General features: G+C 35.0%; 1 protein-coding gene across 6 annotated transcripts in view; it reads left to right on the top strand.

The window, feature by feature from the left end:
• TTC29 (tetratricopeptide repeat domain 29) overlaps positions 1-13241 on the top strand; it is a 245195-nt gene that overhangs the window by 4898 nt on the left and 227056 nt on the right. For all 6 annotated transcript variants that reach the window (XM_081544279.1, XM_081544278.1, XM_081544277.1 and 3 more), the window contains exons 3-4: positions 2511-2608; positions 4478-4561. In XM_081544279.1, the coding sequence (XP_081400405.1) occupies positions 2517-2608; positions 4478-4561 (176 nt within the window). In that variant the 5' untranslated portion in view covers positions 2511-2516. The remainder of the gene's footprint in view (positions 1-2510; positions 2609-4477; positions 4562-13241) is intronic.

Genomic DNA, 13241 nt, shown 5'->3' with positions numbered 1-13241 from the left:
GCTATAGATCCCATCATTATCTGATCTTCTGTGTTATTTTTGCTTGTTTGTGTATTGTCTGTTTCCCCACCATACCGACCCTATAAGATAGATTCTGTGAGGTGAGAGATTTTTGTCTTTTTGTTCACTGCCTCATCTTCAGCACCTAAAATAGTACCTGGCACTAAGTAGTAGCTTAATGCCTATTTGTTGATTATATTTAAGGCCCAGATTGATGGTGATTTACCCTAGGTCACACAGATAATAAATACTGGAGGAAGTGATTTAGAAGCTGAAACAAGCCTTGCTCATGGGTATGTGACCCATAATGGTAGAGGTAGAAGTCAAATGGTAGAGGTCAAAACTTGTGGAGATAGTGGTGATGGAATCAAGAGGCTCTGGTCTTTTGAGTGCCTCTCCAACAGGGGAAGGTGAGTTCTTTTGTATCTGAAAGTGCTTGCAACATGTGACAATTTTCCACTATAAGTCCATCAGAATCACGCCCACACTTCCTCTTTGGAGTAAGATTTAGATAACTTGATTTTATAGATCCACCTTCATTATGGCTCACTTACTTTCTCCACTGTGACATATTGCACTTCCCAAAGATGGCCATAACAATATCTTCCATCCCACATCTTCCCCTTACAACGTGACTTCAATGCTTTCCCCTCAGTGGGTGAGTCTATTGCATTAGCCTTAAAATCTAGGCAGCCTGTTTTTACAATGGAAGTGATGCTATGTGGCTTCCAAAGCCAGACCTTGGGAATACAGCCTTCCCTTGGCTTTTCTTTGGGTACTTGCCTTTCTAGCCCTGAGCAACCACTTAAGAAGTATGAGGCTGCCATCCTAAGAGGAAGCCCAAGCCATCCGAGGAGGTCACATGTATGTGTTCTGATAGATAGCCCCAGCTGAGGTCCCAGCTAATAGCATTAACCACCAGGTATATGAGTGAAGACCTTATAGGTAATTCCTGTTTCCTACCACTGAGTTACCCCTAAACTTCTGAGTCTTCTCAGCAGAGGTCCCAGTCAAAATGGAGTAGGGAAAAGCTATCCCCACTGTGCCTTCTCCTAACTCCTGACCCACGTAAAATGAAAGGTAATACATTGATTGTTGTTTTAAGCAATCTTTTTTAAACCACTACATTTTTAAATTGAAGTATAGTTGATTTACAATGTTTCAAGCATATAGCAAAGTGATCAGTTATATATGCCTGAATATATGTATGAAGTGAAGTGAAGTTGCTCAGTCGTGTCCGACTCTCTGCAACCCCATGGACTGTAGCCTACCAGGCTTCTCTGTCTATGGGATTTTCCAGGCAAGAGTACTGGAGTGGGTTGCCATTTCCTTCTCCAGGGGATCTTCCCAACCCAGGGATCGAACCTGGGCCTCCCATATTGCAGGCAGATGCTTTACCATCTGAGCCACCAGGGAAGCCCCTGTATACATATAATATATGTATACTCTTTTTCAAATTATTTTCCAGTATAGGTGATTACAAGACATTGAATATGTTTCCTTGTGCCACACAGTAGATTCTGTTATTTATTTTATATGTAGTAATGTATATTTGTAATGTATATTTGTTAATTCCAAATTTCTAATTTATCCCTCCCCCCTTTCCCTTTTGGTAACCATAAGTTTGTTTACCACATCTGTGAGTCTGTTCCTATTTTGTAAATAATTTGTATAGTTTTTTGAAAGATTCCACATATAAAGATTCCACATTCCACATATATCACATATAAGTGATATCATATGATATTTGTCTTTCTCTGTCTGACTTCTTTACTTAGTATGATAATCTCTAGGTCCATCCATCATTGCTGTAAATGGCATTATTTCATTCTTTTCTATGACTGAGTAATATTCCATTGTGTATGGAATATCTTCTTTATCCATTCTTTGCTCAATAGGCATTTAGTTTGCTTCTATATCTTAGTCATTATAAATAGTGTTGCTGCAAACATTGGGGCACATGTTTCTTTTTGATTTAGAGTTTTTATCTTTTCCAGATATATGCCCAGCTGTCTCCTTGTTGAGAATTGTTCTTAGCATTTAGCACTTCTAAGGGAAAGCCTTTATTTGTGAGAAAGGTTTTAGAAAACAGCAAAGTATGAACAATTTTTAGTTATTGTTTGTAACAGGAGAGCAAAGCATGAGTATTTGAAATCCATAGCTGCCCTAAAAATCTTCACTTTTTAATTGCAACCAGCTCTACTAACAAAACCCATACGAAAGCTCCTAATTGTTTGAATCTTCAACACATTTGTCAGATTTTCTCTTCTCTACTTTGTGATGGAGATGCAGACAAGTAATACATTGGCCAAAAGGCAGATAGTAAGAAAAATAATGAGAGAAGCAACCTGCAGAATTCACTCACTGAGCTTCATGCCTGAATAACAGAGCTATAGATCTACATGCAGAGGCATTCTCAGCTCAGATGACTAACTAGATCTCTAATAATGTCTTAAAGGATTCTTTGAATGATTTACTGTTTAAAATACTGTTTCTGTTTTTTTTGGCAGTCCAAAATGACTACCCTGCCCCCACTTCCCATGACACGCCCAAAGCTTACGGCCTTGGCTAGACAGAAGCTGCCGTGCTCACCAAGAACAATTCCAAGGTATGTGACCCTGGCTTTCTTTTTTTTTTTTTTCCCTACAGAAGAAATTTCTTGCAGTAAGAAATGTCAGTAACATATCTCAGAACAAAAATTGTTTAAAGACAAAAGTACATTTTTATATTTAGAATATTCAAATTTGCTGTTTCAGAAAGATTGATAAATCTTATTCAAAGATTAAGAATATATTTATTTATCAGGCAAGTGCTCATTTGGTCATTTTATTTCCTACTGCCATTATATTGTGGTTCCTGCAAAGCTTTGGAAATACATTCCCTTTTTAAAATATGTGTGGAAAAATTGAAAGCAGAAGCTTTAAATGTGAAAGTTGTATGGCATCTAAACCACAAGATCCCGATCCTGATTTCTGTTCTGGAGGAAGGAAGATACACTCCTTCTTACTCCCAGGGTAAACTAGCAGGCATGATTTAGCTCCTGAAATGATCCTAGAGCTTGAAAAGACATCAAACCTCCTCTGCCTGTGAATGGCTGCTGAATTCAGGGAGTTTTCGACTTTGGCTGAAAACCTGCAGGGCAGGAACTTGATGTTTTTGATTGTAATTATGCTTATTAACTAAGACTGTGTTACTTAGAAGTTTCCACTTCTAGTTTTATTGATTTTTAGTAATGCACATATTATTTATCAACATAAATAATTTGCATATGTAGGTTTGATTATCTTTTTATGCATGCTTTTCAATTCCTACAAGGCATAACGATCAAAGTATTATGAGACTCCTTTGTTCGAAGAAGGACCAAACCTCATTTTTGGTATTTCGGGCAGAGACCAAAGCCCCTGGACCAAAATAAATACGTTCAGCTAAACTAGCACCAAAGTTCTTTTGTAATAGAAATGAAATTTGTAGAAACTGTAAAATAAAATTGCAGAAACTTGTAAGTTTACTGTCAAATAATTTGAAAAGCAACATTTTCGATAGAGGCATAACCTCAGTATATACATTCTTTTTTCCATTTTCCTTTTGAATAATGTGAAATATTTGCAAAATCTGAAAAAGCTAGCTTCTTCTTCCTGTCATTTTGTAATAACTGAGTTTATATTTTCTTTTCAACATGAGCAAAAACATAACTCAGTGTCATATCCCTAGGATAAGACAGATTTTAAAGAAAAAAATTTTTTGAATTCTTTTTATTAAAGAAAAACACTTTTATCATAACCATTTAAGGCAAATTTTTTTTGAATCAACATTCTCCATTAGCTTCTGAATAAAAAGAGATACTTGTGTATCCTGTACTTCAGTTGTCATGATATGTTAATAGTCTGCTTATTTTTAAAGGTGCAAGGGGTATGAAGAATGAATATATTACATGTGTAATATATTTCTCATTAAAGTCTTCTTAAAATCACTTTCAGCTTGAACTTTTAATGGTAATTTGAGTTTTATGTGTGATTTTTAAAAACCACTCAAACAGAATGTCAGAGCAAAATTCTATGATGTTTTCAACCAATAAATTCAACACATTTGTATCAAATAGGGGTTTTTTAGTTCACGATACTGTGCTGAACACAATCTGACTTCTGTAGCTGGAAGGTTGTGAGAGAACATAAGTAAAATGGAAGATCTTAAAAGTTTTGAGGAGAAAACCCCATTTATTTAAGAATGTAGACTATTTTAGTGTGTTGGTGTTTTATTTGTTTACACACTGAGTTCAGTATTCTTCCCTTTTTCCATTCACAAAAGTTAAAAATTTGATATTATCAATGAATAGCTTAACTCTGTAGCTCTTGCATAACATTTATTATCTAAGATATCATACCCTGAATATTCCTGTTCTCCTGGCGGCATTTTGTATGTTTAGTAGCTTTTCACCTCGATAAGGAAGTTCTTTATTATTTCTTTCCATTTCATTTAGGTCTGAACTGATCAAAGAAAAAGATGACATAGATCATTATCTGGAGGTGAATTTCAAAGGATTGTCAAAAGAGGAGGTTGCTGCGTAAGTATATACCTATTAAAGGTACTTTAATATAAAGTTTGTTTTTTTGTCTTGATTCTTTGTTGAAATTTCAATTTTCCTGTGCAGTTCATTTTTTCGCTGGAACATGGCATTTAAAAATTAAAGCTCATATTAAATAGTGATAAATCATGTCTATTGCTCTTATACATATCAAAGTCTTTAATTTTATGACTTTCAAAATTCTCGTATTTACTAAAGTATTATACTGTCGTATTTGCAATATTTTAGTTAAGTCTGTGTCATTGATTGCTTAAGAGCTTCCATTTTAGGGTATATTGCCTACATGGGGGAAAAATGCTTTTAAGAGAAAGAGTTGTGTTAATTTTTTTTCCTAGTGATTAAAAAGAAATCCCTGACTAATGTATATTTTCTCTCCCATCAAAAACCTACAAAAAGAAATAATGGATCATAGTTTATTGGTTAATTTAAAAATAATTCTATGTATTTTTTTAATAAACAATGTAAGAAATCCCTGACTAATGTATATTTTCTCTCCCATCAAAAACCTACAAAAAGAAATAATGGATCATAGTTTATTGGTTAATTTAAAAATAATTCTATGTATTTTTTTAATAAACAATGTAAACTTAGCCATTTTACTGCTAGTTAGAACCTAATATGTGATCTGAGTGAAAATAGTATAAAAATCCATGTAAGTTAGTGAGAAATAAATAGAAACCTAGAATAATAGCTAAACAGGTTTAATATTTCTTACCTACAGACATGGTGACTCTATTATCAGATTTTTAGATGTAAGTGTTGACAAATAGAAATCTTATATATGTACATGTATCTTATGGAATTTATTAAATGGCTGAAATATTAAAATATTTTATACAACAAATGCTTTTAAAAGAGTCTCTCTATGTATATATATTGTCTAGTGCTATGGGATTCCATTGAAAAGGTTTTCCTATTGATGGTTTTGGTGTAGGTTGTCATACAGTTTAAAATTCTAAGTCTCTTGATACATTTCATTAGATAATTGTCAATATGCATATGGAGAAGGAAATGGCAACCCACTCCAGTATTCTTGCTGGAGAACCCGGTGGACAGAGGAGCCTGGTAGGCTGCTGTCCATGGGGTTGCACAGTGTTGGACACGACTGAAGTGACTTAGCAGCAGCAGCAGCAATATGCATGTAGCATGGAAAAATGGAATAGTTCATTCTATCCATAGCCACTTTATTTTATAGAGTGACACAATTTACAGTAAATATAATCACTGTCTTCCTTGGACTTCTATTGACTGCCAAGTGTAATATCTGGGACCTTTGGTTTTTAAATGCTATTCTAGTTGCTAATTCATTAACTTTCCATGGTAACCTGTTGGATAAAATTAAAAATGTCAATATAGTCTGATGGTGTGATTCCTTCTTAAAAGAAAAATATATGTGAGTGATATTTTCATTTTGATTTAAATATGGGGTATCTAAAAAAATAAATATAATGACTAGCTATAATTCACTTAAGAATGAGGAATTAAATTTGGAGTTAAACTTAGGCTTCACTTATCTTAACAAACTAGACAGATTTATTCTTAAAATTTGCTTTCAGTCTGCACCGAAGAAAACATTATTCTAAGACAGTCCAGAATAGGCTGTACTGATGAGTGTTCTCTTACAAATATTTTTTTCACTAAAGAAGTGAAAGTGAAATTGTTAGTTAGTCATGTCCAACTCTGTAACCCCATGGACTGTAGCCTGCCAGGCTCCTCTGTCCATGGGATTTGCCAGGCAAGAATACTGGAGTGGATAGCCATTCCCTTCTCCAGGGGATCTTCCAGACCTAGGGATCGAACCTTGGTCTCCTGCATTGCAGGTCGATTCTTTGCTTTACACAAAACAAGTAGCACTGGGTAGTTCTCAATCTTTAATATTGAATTCTTCTTAAACCTACCTACACTTGAATACTTTTTTAGATCAGAGTTCTTTCCCTAAGATAGTGGGTACAAATCTTAGTAGGAAGTTCTTGTACTTGACTCACTATTATGCTTCTGACTGATACACATTCTAGACCTTGCCCCAAACAAACTAATTGAATAGCATGTAAAGGACAAAACTGATTTCAGCATCTCCCAGCAATACCCAACAGATGCCATGAGGAATTATGCATAGTCCAAGCAATTTCTGCATAAAACTTTTAGTCAGTCATTCTACTCTAAAAAGATGAAAGATAAATGCAGCAAGCATTTATTAAGTGCCTACTTTATATCTAATACTAGGATTTTCACAGAGCGAGAAACAGTGTTATTTTATTGTAAAATATTTGGTCTCATCTTTATCTTTATTTGAGACAGTACAAGTAGGGAATAAATATGCAATGAATGAATACTGATTATACTGTGAGATGTAGCCTAGAGGTCTGGAAAAAAATCAGAGAAAACTAAGATGTTGGATAAAACTTGCCAAAGAAGACATATTCCAAGTTTGGCTCCTTATGTGTTAGCATTGTATAATGAACAAACTGGTGAGTCACAGGTCCTCACTATACAAGGACATAATGGGGAGAAATGGATGAATCAGATTTTCAATCAGGCAAAGCAATATCTAAGATATATCCTCAAATGCCTCTCTAGACTGCCTTATTCCCTAAGATGGTAATAGAAATGTATACTTACATAATTCATGTCCGTTAGCTTTGATATCCTGTAATGTGGATGTGTTCTTTGTCTAGTCCCAGAATAACCCTTCACTGCCTACTCTAAAATTTACCAAACTATTGGTACTAATACATAAACTCACACTCTGTGTCCCTCCTATTGCAATGGGTTAGAAAGTTCCTGTTCTTGTCTAAGGATTATGTCTCTACTTGTAGTCCAGGTGCCATCCCCTCGTACTTGTTCCAAGGCTTTCTCCAGCAGTTAAACATGTTTAATTGCTACATCATCAATTTCTTCTTTTGCACTGCTTCAGTCTCACCAGCATTCATATCTACTCTAGTATTTACATTGACTTCTTATCCTCTTCCAGATTCTATCCCATTTTTCTCTACCCTTCACAGTAACTGGAAGCACTATTTCCATATTTCTATATCCCATTCTGAGACCAACTGAGATTGACTCTAAATAGATTTCCAGACCCAGAACTCACTGAAATCTGTTTATTGTGGTCAGTATCCTCCTTTTTAATCACAGCTAATGGTCATGTGTCTGTCCTTATCTTGCTTGATGTCTTCACATTGTTTGATAGAGTGGAGTTCTCTCTGTTTGAACATTCTGTGCTTGTAGCTTCCAGGATGCTATGTTCCATCGTTTTCCTCCAGACTCTTTGGCCATAGGCAGAGCTCAATAGCTAGGTGTTAAATGAATAAATGGGTGGAGAATAACTGTCAGATTACTAACACCATGAAATAGGTATTGTGCTATGATATTCTTTGATTACAGTATTTTTAGTTCAGTATTGTAGGTAGCTGGTTCACTGTTGTGTTGAGGAAGTTTAATTCCTCAAAAATGTATTATGTTTACAAGTAAGAGTATAAAATTTAAGTGAATAGTTGAGCAGGACAAGCTAAAGTAGTTGTTACTGGAATGGCCAAATCCAATTGATGGGGAATCATTTTACTTTGGAATGGGTAAAATGGTTCAAAGGCAAAGGGCTTCTGAGTTTTTTTATCATCTACATTTACAGAAGGAATTCTAGTATAGTATTCTATACTTCTTAAGTGACAGATTATTGCTGTGCCTAATAATATTTTGACTTTCTTAAATAAGTGGTTGAATAGTTCATTGATAGTATTTGACTGATCTTTAACAACTAAAGAAGATTATGTTGTATTTCTGTACTTTGTGCTTTTTTATTCTGTATTATATTATCAGAGTGCATTATTTAAGTGATATTTAAAGTACCACTTATTATCATAATTGCTTGGAGTAGCTAAATAATAAAAGTGTCATTTATAGATTCAAATAAAATTTTCTTGAGGGCAGTTTTTACAGCTTTAGCTATGTATATGAGGATACAAATAAGCAAAATTATCAAGGCAGAGAATGTTAATCTGCTCAATATTATTTTCTGCTTCAGATATCAAATTCTATTATACAGAAGAATAGATTTAGTTCAAAATTGTGTACATCTCTAAGATATTTTCTTCTTTCAGAATATCTTTCAGCATCACCAGTTGGTGTTTACTGAGTGTCACTTGGTCAACACAACCTTTCTGTCCTGCTTTTGAATTGTACCTTACTTACTCAGTTAAGGTCCTGGAGAAGGGAAAGGCTACCCACTCCAGTATTCTGGCCTGGAGAATTCCATGGACTGTATAGTCCATTGGGTCACAAAGAGTCGGACATAACTGAATGACTTTCACTGCTCAGTAAATTAGCATTTTGTCAGTCTTAGATTTTCATCTTGAAAATATTTCAAAACTGTCTTCCAAAAGTGCTTTTATTAATGACAGACATACTTGTTATGGGGCTTCCCTTGTGCCTCAGATAGTAAAGAATCTGCCTGTAGTCCAAGAGACCAGGGTGCGACCCCTGGATTGGGAGGATCCCCAGGAGAAGGAAATGGCTACTCACTCCAGTGTTCTTGCCTGGAAGATCCCATGGACAGAGGAGCCATGGGATTGCAAAGAGTTGGAAACAACTGAGCGACTGAAACTTTCACTTTTATACTTGTTGTGAGCAAATTTAGCATTCGGCTTTGCAATATGGTCAGGCTCTTAGAATATCTATAACAAGGTGAAGGTGTTTATTCAGAATATAATATTTCAAGATAACATTGGGGGAATTTAGGCCCCTTTAGGAGAAGGCAATGGCAATCCACTCCAGCACTCTTGCCTGGAAAATCCTGTGGACGGAGGAGCCTTGTAGGCTGTGGTCCATAGGGTCGCGAAGAGTCGGACGCGACTGAGCGACTTCACTTTCACTTTTCACTTTCATGCATTGGAGAAGGAAATGGCAACCAACTCCAGTGTTCTTGCCTGGAGAATCCCAGGGACGGGGGAGCCTGGTGGGCTGCCGTCTATGGGGTCGCACAGAGTCGGACACGACTGACGCGACTTAGCAGCAGCAGCAGCCGCAGGTGAGCTCTTCCTCTGCTTCATTCATCTTGTTTACTTTTAAATAATTTTGTGATATTTTGTTTTTTCTTCAAAACATTTTGCTCCTCTTTTTAAAGTAATAAATTAAATTCATACAGAGTTTTGACAATTAAACTTTCTGAAGATGCCAGTTGCCAGATAAATGGCTACATGACTAACAGGAATAGGCAGAAGAGAGAAGGAAAGGACAATGACCCACTTTCCTTCCCAGAAGCAAATTAGATTTTAATATTTTCTTCTTGCATACTCATGGCTGATTCATGTTGTTGTAAGGCAGAAACCAGCACAACACTGTAAAACAGTTGTCCTCCGATTAAAAACAAAATTTCAAAAAAAAGATCTTCTTCTTGATTTAAGAAAAAGAGACAGGATTTTGGTGTTCTTAAGTGGAGAGACAATTAATCCTTACTTTCTCCGGAATATAAACAAAATAAGCAATAGCAGAGAACACAGATGGGAACAGAAGAGAAATGCCACTTCTTTTTATTTTTATTTAGTTACTTATTTACAATCTGGTGCTGTTTTCCACAGCAGATCCCTAAGATGTGAAACGAGGAAAGAAAAGAATTTTTGACCATAATTTTTTGAAAAAGAATATTGATATCAATAAAGTTTACAGTTTGGGAATACAAAAAAAATTCAGAGGAAAGGAACTTTTTAAATTGTTTGCTGGATGCAAAAGGGATCTCAAGTTTACACCAAAACCAAATCTAAGTAAATAAAAAGGAAAGATTTTAAATGTCAACAAAACAGAGAAATGCCAATTTCTTAGGCATTTATATCTTTATGTCCTTTAAAAGTTTGCTTTAAAATCTTAATTTTCACATATGGTGTTTAAACTTATCAGCTTTAAGTAGACTTAAAAAAGCTTTATAAGAGAAAAGCATAGAAATCATAGGAATCATGACATTAAAGTTCTAGCTATTAGGGGAGATTTCTTCCTCAGCTTGAAATTGGCTTTGCTACTTAATACCTGTGGAATTTGTTGCAGGTCACCTGACTTCACTAATCTTTGATTTCTACAACTACTGGGAGACTGTAATAATAACAGAAAATTCTTATGAAAGTTAAAAAGAGATTCTGTATATGAAACACATGTAGACAGTTTCACTTTCTTTAACTGCTGTCGATCATTTTTCTTTGGCATTTAAAACATTCATTAGTGTAAATGAACTGGATATTTTGCACTGACTTTAAGTGTTGATTTAAGTAGCAATATTAATTTATCTTTTTTCTTTAAACTTTTGTAGTTACATATTTTCTTTTGTACCACGTATCATTTTCATCATGTTTAGAAGACAGTTTTTAGTAAGAGATACATTTCAAACTCAGTAGTACTAACCAAGTAGGGGAAATGTTTTTAATTACAACTTACAATAAACTTTTCAGAAATTTTTTATGCTGTACTAAACATAATTTGCATAGCTTGCTAAGCTGTGCATTTTTCTAAAATGTCTATAAACTGCTTAAACTTATTGTTACCATGATGAGATTGCTTTGAATTTAAACCTACTGTTTCAGAAATGTGTAGAACATAGTCAAAGAATGTGACTCTTCCTACAATAGCTCATAAACCTGGAAGTGCATAATGGCACTGTATTTAGAAATCATTTGGGAGATTTAGTAATGAAGAACAAAGTGATAAAAGGGAATAAGCACCCAGGTACCACAGAGGTTGAATCAGTTGAAGTTCAAAGTGGGGTAAACAATGACCCAGGCATATCATATGTAATTTATGAAGCTAGATGATTTTACTATGTCAGCTTTGTCTCTGATGTTGTATTCTGTCCATATTAAGAAAATTTTGCACGGGAATATCTGAAACCAATTTGACTCTATTCCATTCTCTGTTATGGTTAAAATATAATCCTCAAAATGTCCATCTTGCTGCAGTTCTATAAAAATCATCTCCCTGACTCATATCCGTACCCTGTTCTGTTTTCTGTGCTGGAAAATGGAGATGTTGTAGTAAACAGTGTCATCTTCTCAGTGCTTTAAGTAAAATCAGGCTATGGACTCACAAATGCTTTAATGCTTTCCTAGGGCTTGCAGACTCCTCAGGGCTCTTCCATGTTGTAGTATTTTTAACAATTTCCTTCCTTTTTAAGGCTAAATAATATTCCACCATATGTTTATACCATATTTTGCTTATCCATTCATCTGTCAGTGACACTTGGCTTGCTTCAGTGTTTTTCTTATTATGAATAAGGTTAATGTGAACATGCATGTACAAATATCTCTTTAAGACCCAGTCTAGGTTCGATGCATGAGACAAGTGCTCAGGGCTGGTGCAATGGGTTGACCCAGAGGGATGGGATGGAGAGGGAGGTGGGAGGGGGGTTCAGGATGGGGGACACATGTAAACCCATAGCTGATTCATGTCAATGTATGGCAAAAACCACTACAATATTGTAAAGTAATTAGCCTCCAACTAAAATAAATAAATTTTAAAAAAAGACCCTGTTCTCAATTCTTCTTTGTATATACTCAGACGTAGAATTGCTAAAGAATTTGGTAACTCTATTTTAAATATTTTGAGAACCACCATGCTGCCACCACAGTAGCTATAGCATTTTTCATTCTCAACAACAATGCATTGTGCTTTCTCACCAACAATGCACAGTTTATGTGTTCCAATAAGATAAACCGAACATTTTGTTATAGAAAGACTTTATGTTTTAGAGTTTTTGGTTCACAGCAAAACTTAGGGGAAGTTTCCCAGATACCCCTTGCTCCCACACATATTGATACATTGTTTTTTAATGCTGTATCCTAAATTACTAACAAAACAAAATGTGGAGTTATATATCAAAGTTACAATAATACTAACTCTTAGCATAATTATTTGTATAAGTTCATTAGTCTCTTAAATTATGTAAAAAACAGAATGTGAAGTTACCAACTATTATTAATATTACAAAAATACTAGCTTATATAGTTGACCATGTGTCTATCTTTACTAAGACCTTTATTTCTTTATATGATTTCACATTACTGTCTATTGTCCTTTTATTTCAATCTGCAGGACTGCTTTTAGCATTTCTTGAAGGGCAGGTCCAATAAAAATAAAGTTCCTCAGTTTTGGTTTATCTGGGAACATTCTTAATTTCTCCCTCACTTGAGAAGTGCAATTTGGCCAGATGTAGAATTATTGGTTGACAATTTTTTCTTTTAGCATTTTGGACATTTTAGACCCTGCTTCCTGGCTTCCAAAGTTTCTAGTGAGAAATCTGCTTAAAAACTTATTGACGATCCTATATATGTGACGAGTTGCTCCTCTGTTGCCACTTTAAAGATTCACATTTTGCCTTTGGGAGTTTGATTATAATGTGTCTCAGTGTGGTTCTCTTTGAATTTTCCCACGTAGAGTTTATTGAACTTCTCAACTATTTATATTCATGACATTTATCGAACTTGGGAAATTTTTATCATTTTTCTGAAAAGAATCTATCTACCCACCCTCTGTCCTCTCCTAGGACTCCCACTGGGCATTGTTGTTGTTGTTCAGACACTTAATCGTGTCTGACTCTTTGTAACCCCATAAACTGCAGCATTCCAGGCTTCCCTGTCTTTCACTATCACCCTGAGTTAGCTCAAATTCATGTCCATAGCGTCGA

The sequence above is a fragment of the Giraffa tippelskirchi genome, chromosome 11 (assembly GCF_054371585.1).
Source record: "Giraffa tippelskirchi isolate mGirTip1 chromosome 11, T2T-mGirTip1v1.2.pri, whole genome shotgun sequence".
Lineage (NCBI taxonomy): Eukaryota > Metazoa > Chordata > Mammalia > Artiodactyla > Giraffidae > Giraffa > Giraffa tippelskirchi.
This window is presented reverse-complemented; position numbering and strand designations above follow the sequence as displayed.